Below are 15,577 nucleotides of genomic sequence, written 5' to 3'. Positions count from 1 at the left end.
CAGCCCACCAGTGCCTCTGCCACAACTATCCCGCATGCCTTTGGAATGTGAGAGGCATCTGGAGCACGAAGAGGGAGAACATACAAACTCCTTACAGACAAGGGCAGCAACTGCACTCTGATCATGATGGTGCTGTGAAGTGTCAGGCAGTACTGTGCCGCCTTGCATCCTCCTTTGTGTTAATGCTTTCCCTTCTACGACTTCAAAGCATCATTATTATGGATTGTGTGCAAGATATGTTATCATCCTACCTCAGTATGTGTGACAATAATAAACCAATTCCATTTCACCAACACCGCTCTCACCCTCAGCTCAGCCCAATCACTCTCCATTCTCTGTAACCTACACCTCCTCGGCATTCTTTATTTACAGAGAGGCGCCCGAGTGATTTACGAGCAAACACTGGGAGGCTTTGGAGGTCAGAGGTCAGGGGGCAGTGAGAAGGCAATGAACAAGAACAGCAAACTGAAAGGGAGAGTACGGGGGGAGGGGATACAACAGAAAGACCATGGGAAACTCACAGACAATCGAATTGTGGTTTTTAGTAACAAAATAATAAGGAAGAATGATCTGGGAGCCTATAAAGACAAATTCAAGTTTAATGTCATATCCACAGGCACATATCTGCTCAGGTGTAATGGAAAAACTCACAGCAGCATCTCAGACATACATCATAGAAACAGCATTCAGAAGGGGGAAAAAAACAAGGTATATGCAGTTTTTACAAGAACGAACACATTCAGAATGAAAGAATAGGACGGTACTGTAGCATAGCCATTAATGCAATGATTTACAGTGCCAGCGACCCGGGCTCAATTCCCACTGCAGTCTGTAAAGAGTTTGTATGTTTTTAATCAAATGTTTCCTCCAAGTGCTCCAGTTTCCTTCCACGTTCGAAGAGTGGCGATATTTGCAGGATGCCCCCCAGTAAATCCTTGGAGTTTGTTGGGCGTTGATGCAAACTATGCATTTCACTGTAAATTTCGATATACAGCACCAGAAAGGAAGCTCTACATCAGGTGGTTAAAACTGCCCAATGTGTCACTAGCACCAGTCTACACGCCATCAGTGATATACTGTCTACACAAAAAAGGGCCAGTAACAGCATCAAGGATTCAACCCACCCTGCTCATGGACTGTCTATCCCACTCCCATCAGGGAGGAGGCTATGCAGCATCCACACCAGGACCACCAGACTCAAAAACAGTTACTTTCCCCAAACAGTGAGGCTGATCAACACCTCCACTCAGTACTTCATTATTTCCCATCAGTCACCTTATGTACAGCCTAGAGTCACTATATGGACATACAATCAATATACATAAGCCATCTTATGTATTTATATTTATTGTGTTTTAATTATTATTATTGTTCCTTATCTCATTGTGTTTTTATTGTGCTGCATCAGATCCAGAGTAACAATTATTTTCCTCTCCTTTACACTAGTGCTTACATTAAACATTCTTGAATTTTGAATGTTCATGTGACCGATAAATGTAATCTAGCCTTTATCTTATAAAAGGTCCTTTTTCAGAGCAAAGCAATCAAAGTGATCAGTGTTGCCAAAGTGAAATAATTAGGGTCATGTCGGTCATTTCAAAACCAAATGCCTGAAGGTTCAAATGGACAGGGTTGTCACAGAGGTATGTGTGTGCTGGGCTTCACTAGTTGGGGATTGAGTTCAAAAGCCATGAGGTAATGCTGCAGCTCTATAAAGTTCTTGTTAAACTACACTTGGAACATTGTAAACACAAGAGATTCTGCTGATTTTGGAAATCACACAACAGTCTGGAGGAACACAGCAGGTCAGGCAGCATCTAACGAAAGGAATAAACAGTCAACGTTTCGGGCCAAGACCCTTTCTCAGGAATGGAAAGGAAGGAGGAAGAGTAAGGTGAAGGGGGTGGGGTGGGGGAAGGAGTACAAGCTAGGAGGTGATAGGTGAAGCCAAGTTGGGAATGACGCAAGAAGCTGAGAGGTGAGGGGTGGTAAAAGTAAAGAGCTGAAGGAGGAATTTGATAGGAGAGGAGACTGGGCCATGGGAAACCAGGGGGAAGTGATAGGCAGGTGAGAAGTAGTACACGAGGAACCAGAATGGGGAATTTAAGAAGAGGGAAGTGAGAGGAGGAAAAATTACCAGAAGCTGGAGAAATCGATGTTCATGCCATCAGGTTGGAGGCTACCCAGATGGGTGTGAGGTATCACTCCTCCAACCTGAGGGTGTCCTCATCGTGGCTGCAGAGGAGGCCATGGACTGACATGTCTGTATGGGAGTGGGGAATGGAACTGAAATGGTTGTCGGTGGGAAATCCTGTCTTTTTTGCGGATGGAGCAAAAGAGTATTGCGTTCAGTTCTGTTCACCTCATTATAGGAAGAATGTGGAAGCTTTGGATGGTCTTTTCAGAAACACAAGAAGAGGCAGATGCTGGATGAACTCCTCGTGTCAGGAGTGAAGTGGACAGTAGGTAGATACCCTTCACCTGGACTGTACGATGGAAGGAACTGGCCACTATAAAATGGGGGTGAGAGATGGAGCAAGAGCTGACAGGTGACAGGTAGACACGTAGGGGTAAGTGTGGAAATAGTGGCAGTTCTGTTCCATAAGTATATAAGATACAGGAGCAGAATGAGGCCATTTGGCCCATTGAGACTGTTCTGCCATTCCGTCATGGCTGACTTATTATCCCACTCAATGCCATTTTCCTGCCTTCTCCCCATAATCTTTGATGCCCTGACTAATCAAGAATCAACATTCACTTTAAATATAGCCAATGACTTGGCGACCACAGCATTAATCCTGTCCCGACCAGTGTTAAACCTGCCCTCACACAGAGTTAACCCTGTGCAACACACAAAAAATGCTGGAAGATCTCAGCAGGCCAGGCAGCATCGAGGAAAAGATACCACCAGGCCTGCTGAGTCACTCCAGCATTTTGTGCGTGTTGCTCAAATTTCCAGCATCTGCAGATTTTCTCTTGTCTGTGATAGCACGAGCCTTGTCCCTACCAAGGTACCACCTTCTGTTTCCATCATAGCGCTAAAGCTACCCCTACAACAGCAGTCCACACTTGTTTCTAGTCCCAGTTCTAAATGAGTGAAGAAGTTCCCTGCAGGGAGTAACGGGATCGGGTGACACTGACCACTGCTCCAGTGCTGTGCTTACACAAGCATACACAGTTCACTAATCAACAGGCAAAGCCCAATAAATGTCACACAGCCTCTCCTCCTTGACAACTGCACAAACACGATGAAACGGGAAGCGCAGTGCATGGGAAAGGTCATGTATGTGCCTGGATTCGGTCCACTAGCTCTGAATGGAGAGGAGGGAGTAGGTCAGCGTGAGGTTATTCACTCAGTGCCGTTACAAATTGTTACCTTTCCACCAAAGTGCACCATTTCATAATTCAGCGTGTAAAGTTCAAGTCCAACAGTCTATGCCCAGTCTCAGGTGATTGACAGTATCCTCACTGCTCACCTCTGTGTTTACAAGATCTCACTTTGTGCCGATTTCCAATACAGACCATCACTGGGTTACAAATTCTCAACTTACAGACACCACTGCAATAATCAACTTCCAATAAGACCGTAAGATGTAGGAGGAGAATTAGGCCACTCAGCCCATCATATCTGCTCCATCATAGCTTATTTATTTACTTACAGATACAGCGAGGAACAGGCCCTTCCATGCCATCGAGCCCGTGCTGCCCAGCAACCCAGCTATTTTACCCTATCCTAATCACGGGACAATTTACAATGACCAGTTAACCTAGCAACTGGTACGTCTTTGGACTGTGGGAAGAAACCCTCGTCATCGTAGGCAGGTGGACAAAATCCTTACAGATCCTGCCGGGACTGAACTCCGACGCCCCGAGCTGTACTAGGGTCGTGCTAACCGCTACGCTACTATGGCAAGCCAAGGCCAAGTTATCGCCCTTCTGGCAAACTGCATCACAGCTCAGCCCATCGTGGGTAAAGCCCTCTCCACCACTGAGCACACTTATCAGGAAAGCAACATCCATCATCAGAGACCTCCACCACCTAGAACATCCTCGCTTCTTGCTTCTGCCATCAGGAAGGAAGTACAGGAACCTCAGGCTCTTGAACAAAATTCCTACACTGAACTGATTCCACAATCTATGGCCTCATATCCAAGGGCTCAACAACTCATGCTCTCAATGTTTATTGTATATTTTTTATTATTATTACTTTCTCACTTTTTGTATTTGCACATCAGTTGTTTGTCTGCTTTAGTAGTGTGAGGTTTTACATGAATTCTTTCGTGTTCTTTATGATTATTGTGAATGTCTGCAAGAAAATGAATCTCAGGGTTGTACAATACTGTGTTAAAGTCTTAGGCACATTTGTACAGCTAGGCTGCCTCATACTTTTGCATAGTACTGTATTTGTCAACATGCAGCAGAGAGTGTAGAAACATAGAAAATAGGTGCAGGAGTAGGCCATTCGGCCCTTCGAGCCTGCACTGCCATTCTGTATGATCATGGCTGATCATCCAACTCAGAACCCTGTACCTGCTTTCTCTCCATACCCCCTGATCCCTTTAGCCACAAGGGCCATATCTAACTTGTGTTGGTGAATCTGGCAGGAGCAAAGGATGTTGGCAATGGTGAGGGTGGAGTGCAGCAGGAGGGATGTGGGACAGGTGTGGAGAAGGAGTGCCAGGTGTGGGGGTGGGGGTAGTGTGGCTACAGAAACACCCAGCCCCGAGACACCAGGCAAGGTCATTTGATTCCAAACAATTGATTTATCGATCAGTAGTATCTCCCTGGTGCTTCCCGCTCCCTCCCCCCTTTGCCCCTCTCCCTGCCCCCTTCCCACTCTCAGTCCACAACAGAGACTCATATCAGAATCAGGTTTTCTCATTACTCACCACACCTCTCCCGCGGCGCTGCACCCTCACCATTTCCAACATCCTTCTCACTCACCAGATTTAAAAATTCACTCTCCACTTCGTGTTGACATACAAGTACTATGCAAAAGTCTTAGGCATCCTCACTACTATAGATATGTGCCCAAGACGTTTGCACTGTACAGTATGTACAGTGATATTAAACCTGATTCTAATTCAGATTCATACCTACAAACGTTTGTTCCCACAAATAGAGCCAGCTGCCCTTCTTTGTCCACTTGTTCTTACCAGTTGTGGGTTTCAAATGCCATTCATTACAATGCTGTGGAATGGTGTGGAATAAATCAAATGATTTATGTGAGGCTTATTAGCTCTGATTTATTAGCTCTGACAGCATCCATGGAGGTAAACAAACAGTCCATGTTTCGGCCCAAGACCCTTCATCAAGACTGGTAAGGAAGGGGGCAGAAGGGTCTCAGCCCAAACCATGACTGTGTATTTCTGTCCATAGATGCTGCCTGACCTGCTGAGTTCCTCCAGTATACCAGAATCAGAATCAGGTTTATTATCACCAGCATCTATGGCAGCAGCAGCTCAATGTAATACATAATATAGAAGGAAAATAATAATAATAAATAAATCAGTTACAGTAAATGTATATTGAATAGATTAAAAATCATGCAAAAACAGAAATAATACATATTTTAAAATGTGAGATCGTGTTCACAGTTCAATGTGCATTTAGGAATCGGATGGCAGAGAGGAAGAAGCTGTTCCGGAGTGCTGGAGGTCCTTAGTAACGGATACAACTTTTCTGAGACACCGCTCTTTGAAGATGTTCTGGGTGCTTTGCAGGCTAGTAACCAAGATGGAGCTGATTAAATTTAGAACACTCTGCAGATTCTGTCGGTCCTGTTCAGTAGCCCCCCCCCCCCCCCCCAATACCAGACAGTGATACTCTCCACGGTACATCTATAGAAGTTTTTGAGTGTATTTGTTGACATACCAAATCTCTTCAAACTCCTAATAAAGTATAGTTGCTGTCTTGCCTTCTTAATGACTGCATCAAGATGATGCAACCAGATTAGGTCCTCAGAGATCGTGCCACCCAAAGTATTTGAAGCTGCTCACTCCCTCCACTTCTGATCCCTCTATGAGGATTGGTATGTGTTCCTTCGTCTTACCCTTCCTGAAGTCCACAATCAGCTCTTTCGTCTTACTGACAGATTGTTGCTGCAACACCACTCCACTAGTTGGCTTATCCTGCTCCTGTACACCCTCTCATCTCCATCTGAGATTCTACCAACAATGGTTGTATCATCAGCAAATTTATAGATGACATTTGAGCTATGCCTAGCCACACGGTCATGGGTATATCAGCGGGCTAAGCACACACCCCTGAGATGCACCAGTGTTGATCGTCAGCGAGGAGGAAATATTCACCGATCCACACAGATTGTGCTCTTCCAGTTAGGAAGTAGAGGATCCAATTTTGAGTGTGATGCTCTGGATTTCCAGGATCTGCAGAATTGCTTGTGTTTCCAAAACCTCTAACGGTTCTGCTTTGATCAATACAGTATTTTGCATATTTGGTATATGCAAACACAAGGTGGTCATTCAGTATTGATTAACTAAACCAAAGTCAATGCAAGAGTAACTCAAGAATTACATGGAACCTAATATAAATACTGACAGTCACAGCAGCCTAGAGACAAACAGAGCACTACAGCACAGAAATAGGCACGTTAGCCCATCTAGTCCATAATGAACTATTACTCTGTCCCATCGATCTCCACGTGGACGATAGCACTCCCATCTATGTATCTATCCAAACTTCTCTTAAACGTTGAAATTTACCTTGTACCCACCACTTCCACTGGCAGTTCCACACTCACATCACCCTCCAAATTAAGTTCCCGTTAAATGTTTCACCTTTCACCTTTAACCCATGACCTCTAGTTCTAATCTCACTCAAACTCAACAGGAAAAGCATGCTTGTAATTACCCTGTCTATACCCTTCAGAGTTTATCAATTCTCCCCTCATTTTCCTACGCTCCAGGGATAAAGTTAACCTTTTTCAAGTCCCGGCAACATCCTTATAAATTTTCACAAGACTCTTTCCTTTGTATTTCTGCTTATTTCCCTCCAACATTCACCCAACCTTACCTGGAGCTGGTCATTGTTTTCAGAAAGGGAGCGGGCAGTGCACATGCTCCTATCTACACTAACAGTGCTGAGTTTGAGAGGATTGAGAGATTCAAGTTCCTAGAGGTGAAGAATGATGAGAGATGACTTGATAGAGTTGAAGATGCTAAGAGGCATAAATAGACTGGATAGCCAGCACCTTTTTCCCAGAGCAGAAAAGGCTAATAAAAGGGAGCATAATTTTAAGGTGTTTGGAGAAAAGTATAGGGAGATGTGAGAGGCAGGTTTTTGTTGTAGTGTGTTTTTTTTTTAAAAAGAGTTGTAGAACACACTGTGCTCCACAACTCTCTCACAAGTCCACCAACCTTCATGTCACCTAAAACACATTTCCCTATATCTCAAGTCCTGAGTCCTGGCAGCATCCTTGTAAGCGTTACCATAATCATTATGTGCCATGCCGTACGATGTGGTCAATTGATCATGGTTGTGGCAATGACCATGATTGGTCTTGCCATTTTTTCTTTCAGAAATGGTTTGCCATTGCCTTCCTCTGGGCAGTGTTTTTACAAGACGGGTGACTGCAGCCATTATCAATACTCTTCGGAGATTGTCGGCCTGGTGTCAGTGATCACATAACCAGGACTTGTGATCTGCACCAGCTGCTCATACGACCATCCACCACCTCCTCCCATGGCTTCACGTGACCCTGATCGGTGGGGGGGTCTAAGTAAATGTTACACCTTGCCTTACACCATCTTTGGTAGAGACGCATCTCCACCCCACCACCCATGTAAACCTACCATATTGAAAAAGCAAAAGAAAACAACACAGATTTGAACCTCTGATTACTCATACACTTGTGATCCGATCAAATATTCAAAGAACCAGTGTGCATTGTCTCCGCTCTGCTGACATTCCATCAGGGACACTCACCGGGCTCGTGCCCATCCTTCCGACGTAGCCTCTCCTTTCGTGATGAAACCACCGACTCCGTCTCAGTCTCATTGTCTAGGTTGTCCTGACTCCCAGCTGCGTTTGCACTGTTGAGAAATACAATACAGACACTGTGAGGCAGAGCTCCCACATTACTGCAATGTCTTTCGGACGGTCAGCATCACAACAGAATATACAGTGGCATGCAAAAGTTTGGGTAGCCCTGGTCAAAATTTCTGTTACTGTGAATAGCTAAGCGAGTAAAAGATGACCTGATTTCCAAAAGGCATAAAGTTAAAGATGACATATTTGTTTAATATTTTAAGCAAGATTACTTTTTTTATTTCCATCTTATACAATTTCAAAATAATAAAAAAGGAAAAGGGCCCAAAGCAAAAGTTTGGACACCCTGCATGGTCAGTACTTAGTAACACCCCTTTGGCAAGTATTACAGCTTGTAAATGCTTTCTGTAGCCAGCTAAGAGTCTTTCAATTCCTTTTGGGGGATTTTTGCCCATTCTTCCTTGCAAAAGGCTTCTAGTTCTGAGAGATTCTTGCGCCATCTTGCATGCACTGCTCTTTTGAGGTCTATCCACAGATTTTCGACGATGTTTAGGTTGGGGGACTGTGAGGGCCATAGCAAAACCTTCAGCTTGCACCTCTTAAGGTAGTCCATTGTTATTTTGAGGTGCATTTAGGGTCATTATCCTGTTGTAGAAGCCATCCTCTTTTCATCTTCAGCTCTTTTTTTTTACAGTGTGATGTTTGCTTCCAAAATTTGCTGGTATTTAATTGAATTCATTCTTCCCTCTACCAGTGAAACGTTCCCCATGCCACTGGCTGAAACACAAGCCCAAAGTATGATCGATCCACCCTCGTATTTAACAGTTGGAGAGGTGTGCTTTTCATGAAATTCTGCACCCTTTTTTATCCAAACGTACCTTTGCTCATTGCAGCCAAAAAGTTCTATTTTAACTTAATGTGTCCATAGAACCTGACTCCAAAATGCATCAGGCTTGTTTAGATGTTCCTTTGCAAAATTCTGACGCTGAATTTTGCGGTGAGGATGCAGGAAAGGTTTTCTTCTGATGTCTCTTCTATGAGGTCATATTTGTGCAGGTGTCACTGCACAGTAGAACAGTGCCCCACCACTCCAGAGTCTGATAAATCTTCCTGAAGTCTTTTGCGTCAAACGGGGGTTTTGATTTGCCTTTCTAGCAATCCTACGAGCAGCTCTCTTGGGAAGTTTTCTTGGTCTTCCGGACCTCTACTTGACCTCCACCGTTCTTGTTAACTGCGATTTCTTAATTACATTATGTACTGAGGAAACGCTTTGCTATCTTCTTATAGCCTTCTCCTGCTTTGTGGGCATCATTTGTTTTAATTTTCAGAGTGCCAGGGAGCTGCTTAAAGGAGCCCATGGCTGCTGATGGTTGAGACAAGGTTTCAGGAGTCAGGGTATTTATAAAGCTTTGAAATTTGCATCACCTGGCCTTTCCTAACAATGATTGTTTACAAGTCATAGCCCTAACAAGCTAATTAAGGTCTGAGACCTTGTTAAAAGTTATTTGAGAGCGCAAATTTCTTGGGGTGCCCAAACTTTTGCACGTGTCCCTTTCCTTCTTTTCACTCTAAAATTGCACAAAACTAAAATAATACACTAATCTTGTTCAAAATGTTGAAAAGAATATTTCATCTTTAACTTTATGACTTTTGGAGATCAGTTCATCTTCTACTCACTTAACTATTCACAGTAACAGAAATTTTGACCAGGGGTGCCCAAACTTTTGCATGCCACTGTAAGCACAGCAGGATTTCCCAGCTGTAGCAAACAATGAGACAAATACTGAGAACATAAAGCACAATTTATTTCTGTACAACCATAAGATATAGGAGCAGAATCAGGCCATTCAGCCCATCAAGTCTGCTCTGCCATTCCATCATGGCTGATCCTGGACCCCCCTCAACCCCATGCACCTGATTTCTCGCTATGTAAGAAAATAAGAAATATGAAATAGAAATAGGAGCAGGAATAGGCCATCCAGCCCATCGAGCCTGCCCCACCATTCGATAAGATCATGGCTGATCTGTCCATAGACTATTTTTGCTGGCGTTTTGATGTTTATCTTTAGAAGCTTTTTGTATGACGCATGGCTCCGGGGTTGAACACCTGATGGGTTTTTTTTCCCCTCACTTTTTCTTGCTTTAGTAGGGTTTTTTCTTCTCTTTTTTGTGTCATCATATTTTGCAATCTTTAATATTGATTTTTTTTCCTTTTGAGACGTCTTAAGTGTTACTTACTTCGATGTATTCTTGTATTTTGGATAATAATAATAACACAAAGATTTGGGAAAAAAAAGACATTTTTAAAAAAAAGTCTGCTCTGCCATTCCATCATGGCTGATCCTGGACCCCCCCCCCCCCCCTCAACCCCATGCACCTGATTTCTCGCTATGTAAGAACATAAGAAATAGGAGCAGGAATAGGCCATCCGGCCAATCGAGCCTGCCCCGCCATTCAATAAGATCATGGCTGATCTGTCCGTAAACTCAGCTCCACCCACCTGCCTTTTCTCCATAACTCTTAATTCCTTTACTACATAAAAACCAATCTAACTGTATCTTAAATATATTTAGTGAAGAAGCTTCAACTGCTTCCCTGGGCAGAGAATTCCACAGATTCACCACTCTCAGGGAAAAACAGTTTCTCCTCATCTCTATCCTAAATCTTTTCCCCTGAATCTTGAGGCAATGACCCCTAGTTCTAGCCTCAATTACCAATGGAAACAACTTTCCTACTTCTATCTTAACTATCCCTTTTAAAACTTTATATGTTTCTATAGGATTCCCTCTCATTCTTCTGAATTCCAGAAAGTATAGTCCCAGACAACTCAACCTCTCCACATAGGTTAACCCCTTCATCCCTGGAATCAACCTGGTGAACCTCTTCTGCACTGCCTCCAAAGCCAGTGTATCCTTCCTCAGGCAACACACACAAAATGCTGGTGGAATGCAGCAGGCCAGGCAGCATCTATGGGAAGAAGTACAGTCAACGTTTCCGGCCAAGACCCTTCGTCAGGACTAACTGAAAGAAAAGATAGTAAGAGATTTGAAAGTGGGGGGGGGGGGGGGAAGGGGGCAATCCAAAATGATAGGAGAAGACAGGAGGGGGAGGGATAAAGCTAAGAGCTGGAAAGCTGATTGGCTAAAGGGATACAGATCTGGAGAAGGGAGAAGATCATGGGATCATGGGAGAGGATAGGGAGAAAGAAAAGGGGAGGGGAGCACCAGTGGGAGATGGAGAACAGGTAAGGAGTGATTGTGAGATGGGCACAGAGAGAGAAAAAGGGGGGGAGGGTAACTTCAGCCACCTCCAATGGGATCCCACTACCAAGCACGTCTCCCCCCCCCCCACTTCCCACAGAGATCGCTCCCTACGCAACTCCCTTGTCCATTCATCCCTCCATCCCTTCCCACCAATCTCTCTCCTGGCACTTATCCTTGTAAGTGGAACAAGTGCTACACCTGCCCTTACACGTCCTCCCTCACCACCATTCAGGGCCCCAGTCCTTCCAGGTGAGGCGACACTTCACCTGTGAGTTGGCTGGTGTGGTATACTGCGTCCGGTGCTCCTGGTGCGGCCTTCTATATATTGGTGAGACCCGATGCAGACTGGGAGACCGTTTTGCTGAACACCTACGCTCGGTCCGCCAGAAAAAGCAGGACCTCCCAGTGGCCACGCATTTTAATTCCACGTCCCATTCCCATTCTGGCCTCCTCTATTGTCAGGATGAGGCCACACTCAGGTTGGAGGAACAACACCTGATATACCGGCTGGGTAGCCTCCAACCTGATGGCATGAACATTGATTTCTCTAACTTCCGTTAATGCCCCTCCTCCCCTTCTTACCCCATCTCTTATTTATTTATTTTCTCCTTTTTTCTCTCTCCGCCCCTCTCATAATCACTCCTTGCCTGCTCTCCATCTCTCTGGTGCTCCCCTCCCTCTTTCTTTCTCCCCAGGCCTCCCTTCCCCTGATCCTTTCCCTTCTCCAGCTGTGCATCCCTTTTGCCAATCACCTTTCCAGCTCTTAGCTTCACCCCCGCCCCCTGTCTTCTCCTATCATTTCGGATTGCCCCCTCCCCCCACTTTCAAATTTCTTAGTATCTTTTCTTTCAGTTAGTCCTGACGAAGGGTCTCGGCCCGAAACATTGGCTGTACTTCTTCCTATAGCTGCTGCCTCCATTGCCTGCGTTCCACCAGCATTTTGTGTGTGTTGCTTGAATTTCCAGCATCTGCAGATTTCCTCATGTTTGCGATATGCTTCCTCAGGTATGGAGACCAGAACTGCACACAGTACTCCAGGTGCAGTCTCACCAATACCCTGTATAGTTGCAGTATGACCTTCCTGCTCGAGTTCAATCCCTCTAGCAATGAAGGCCAACATTCCATTTGCCTTCTTAATAACCTGTTGTACCTGCAAGCCAACTTTTTACGATTCATGGACAAGCACTCCCAAGCCCCTCTGCACAACAGCATGCTGCAATCTTTCACCATTTAAATAATAACCTGCTCTTCTATAACCTTTGATGCCCTGACCAATCAGGAAACAATCAACTTTCGGCTTAAAGATGCCCACAGACTTGGCCTCCACCACAGTCTGTGGCACAGCATTCCACAGATTTACTACTCAGACTAAAAAAAATTCCTCCTTACCTCTGTTCTAAAAAGTCACCCCTCAATTTTGAGACTGTGCCCTCTAGTTTTGGATAGCCCCACCATAGGAAACATCCTCTCCACATCCACCGTATCCAATCCTTTCAACATTCAGTAGGTCCCAATGAGATTTCCCCCTTCCCATTCTTCTAAACTCCAGTGAGTACTCACCCAAAGGTGCCAAACACTCCCCCTTTTTTGCCCATTCTTCCAATTTGCCTAAGTCCTGCTGCAATCACATTGCTTCCTCAACACTACCCACCCCTCCACCTATCTTAATTTCATCTGCAAGCTTTGCCACACAGCCATTAATTCCATTATCTAAATCATTGACAAACAATGTGAAAAGTAGCTGCCCCAAAACTGACTCCTGAGGAACACCACTAGTCACCAGCAGCCAACCAAAAAACAGGCTCCTTCTATTCCCCCTCTTCTGCCTCCTGCCTGTCAGCCATTCCACTGTACATGTCAGTATCTTTCCTGTAATGTCATGGGATTTTTTCCTGTTAAGCTGCCTCATGTATGGACCTTATCATGTAGGCCTCTGTCTTGATAGACCATGGATTTGTGCCTTGGAAAGTTTCCAGGGCACACGCCTGGGCAAGACTGGATGTAGCAAGTGGCAAGTCTCCCCTGTCCATGCCACCAATGTTGTCCAAGGGGAGGGCATTAGGATCCATACAGCTTGGCACCGGTGTCATCGCAGAGCAATGTGTGGTTAAGTGCCTTGCTCAAGGACACACATGCAGCTTCAGCCAAGGCTCGAACTAGCGACCTTCAGATCACTAGATGAACACCTTAACCACTTGGCCACGTGCCATCAAATGTGTTCTGAAAGTTCAAGTAAATGACAACCACTGTTACTTCTCAAAGAATTCTAACAGATTTGTCAGTTAGGCAAGATTTCCCTTTACAGAAACCATGCTGACTTATTTTATCATTGGTCTCCAAGCACCCCGAAACCTCATCCTTAATAATAGACTCCAGCTTATTCCCAACCACTGAGGTTAGGCTAGCTGGCCTATAATTTCTTTTCTTTTGGCTTCCTCCCATTTTAAAGAGTGGAGTGACATTTGCAATCTTCCAGTCCTCTGGGACAATGCCAGAATCAAGTGACTCTTGAAAGATCAAAACCAACACATCCGCTATCTCTTCACAAGCCTCCCTCAGTACTCTGGGATGTAGTCTATGTGAACCAGGAGACTTATCCACCTTATGATCTTTGAGTTTGCCTAGCACTTTTCCCTTTGTAATAGCAATGGCACTCACTCCTGCTCCCTGACACTCATGGACCTCTGGCACACTGCTAGAGTCTTCCATAGAGAAGACTGATAAAAAGTATCCATTAAGTTCATCTGTCATTTCGTTGTTCCCCATTACTACCTCACCAGTTTCCAGTGGTCCAATATCAACTCTCACATCCCTTTTACTCTTTATTTAACTGAAAAAAAACTTCAAGTAGCAAACACAAGGAAATCTGCAGATGCTGGAAATTCAAACAACAACACACACAAAATGCTGGTGGAACACAACAGGCCAGGCAGCATCTATAAGGAGAAGCACTGTCGACGTTTCGGGCCGAGACCCTTCATCAGGATTTAAAGGATCCTGCTTTATATTATCTGCCAGTTTCTCCTCATATTTCATCTTTTCCCTTCCAATAACTTTTTTAGTTGCCTTTTGTTGGATTTTTAAAAGTTTCTCAATCATGCAATTTCCCACTTATTTTTGCCCTTTCCTTGGCTTTTATGCAGTCCTTAACATCCCTTGTTAGCCAGGGTTTCCTACCACTGCCATTTGAGAACAACTTTTGTGGAACATATCTATCCTGTGCCTTGCAAACTATTCCCAGAAACCTCAGCCATCTCTCCTCTGTCATCATCCCCGCCAGTATCCTCCTCCAATCCACCTATTCCATTGATACATGGGTTTGTGTTTCTCCCTCGCAAACTGCAGTATAAATTCAATCATATTATGATCACTGCCACCTATGGGTTCCTTTATATTAAGCTCCCTAATAAGATCTGGGTTTATTACACAACATCCAATCTAAGATAATTTTCCCCCAATTCAGCTCAAGCACAAGCTACTTAAAAAAGCCACCTCGTAGGCATTCAACAAATTCCGATCTGACACTAATCTGATTTTCTCAATCACCTTGCATATTGAAGACCCCCATTACAATTGTGTCATTACCTTTATTACATGCCTTTTCCAGCTCCCTTGTAATCTCAACCCCACATCTTGGCTACTATTTGGAGGCCTACATATGATTCCCATATGTTTTTTTAACCCTTGCAGTTTCTTAATTCCATGCACAAAGATTCAACATTCTCCGACCCTATGTCACCTCTTTCTAAAGATGTAATTCTATCTCTTACCAACAGAGGCACACCACCATCTACACCTTCTTGCCTGTCCTTTCAGTAAAATGTATATCCTTTGATGTTAAGCTCCCAAATATGACCTTCTTTCAACCATGACTCAGTGATGCCCACAGAAGTTATCCTGACCAATCATTAATTGCGCTACGAGTTTGTCAGCCTTATTCCATCACCACCTGGTATGGAGTCACCAATGTACAGGATCAGAAAAGGCCGCAGAGGGTTGTAGACCAAGCCAGCTCCATCACGGACACCTGCCTAGCCCACCATAAAGGACATCTTCAGGAGGTGACGCAAAACAACAGATTCGAGTCCTAATGAACCGTCTTAGCCCAAAACATCGACTGTTCATTCTCCTCCACAGATGTTGCCTGACCTGTTGAGCTCCTGCATCATTTGTGTTGCTGTCTCCCAGGGGAATGGTGAGACTGCTCCATCACCTGTCACAGTACCGCCTGCTCTCCATTCGGAGAATTTCCTGTCGTTATCTCCTCTCCTTACACAATCCCAATTTTGCCTCTTTTAACTTTC

The 15,577-nt window shown here is 44.5% G+C and overlaps 1 protein-coding gene across 1 annotated transcript in view; it reads right to left on the bottom strand.

The window, feature by feature from the left end:
- LOC132406410 (segment polarity protein dishevelled homolog DVL-3) overlaps window positions 1-15,577 on the bottom strand; it is a 166,171-nt gene that overhangs the window by 70,481 nt on the left and 80,113 nt on the right. Inside the window, exon 4 of the mRNA XM_059992051.1 lies at window positions 7,948-8,054. Within this exon, the coding sequence (XP_059848034.1) occupies window positions 7,948-8,054 (107 nt within the window). The remainder of the gene's footprint in view (window positions 1-7,947; window positions 8,055-15,577) is intronic.

The sequence above is a fragment of the Hypanus sabinus genome, chromosome 2 (genome assembly GCF_030144855.1).
Source record: "Hypanus sabinus isolate sHypSab1 chromosome 2, sHypSab1.hap1, whole genome shotgun sequence".
Lineage (NCBI taxonomy): Eukaryota > Metazoa > Chordata > Chondrichthyes > Myliobatiformes > Dasyatidae > Hypanus > Hypanus sabinus.
The sequence above is the reverse complement of the archived record's forward strand: the minus strand, read 5'-3'. Positions and strand labels throughout refer to the sequence as shown.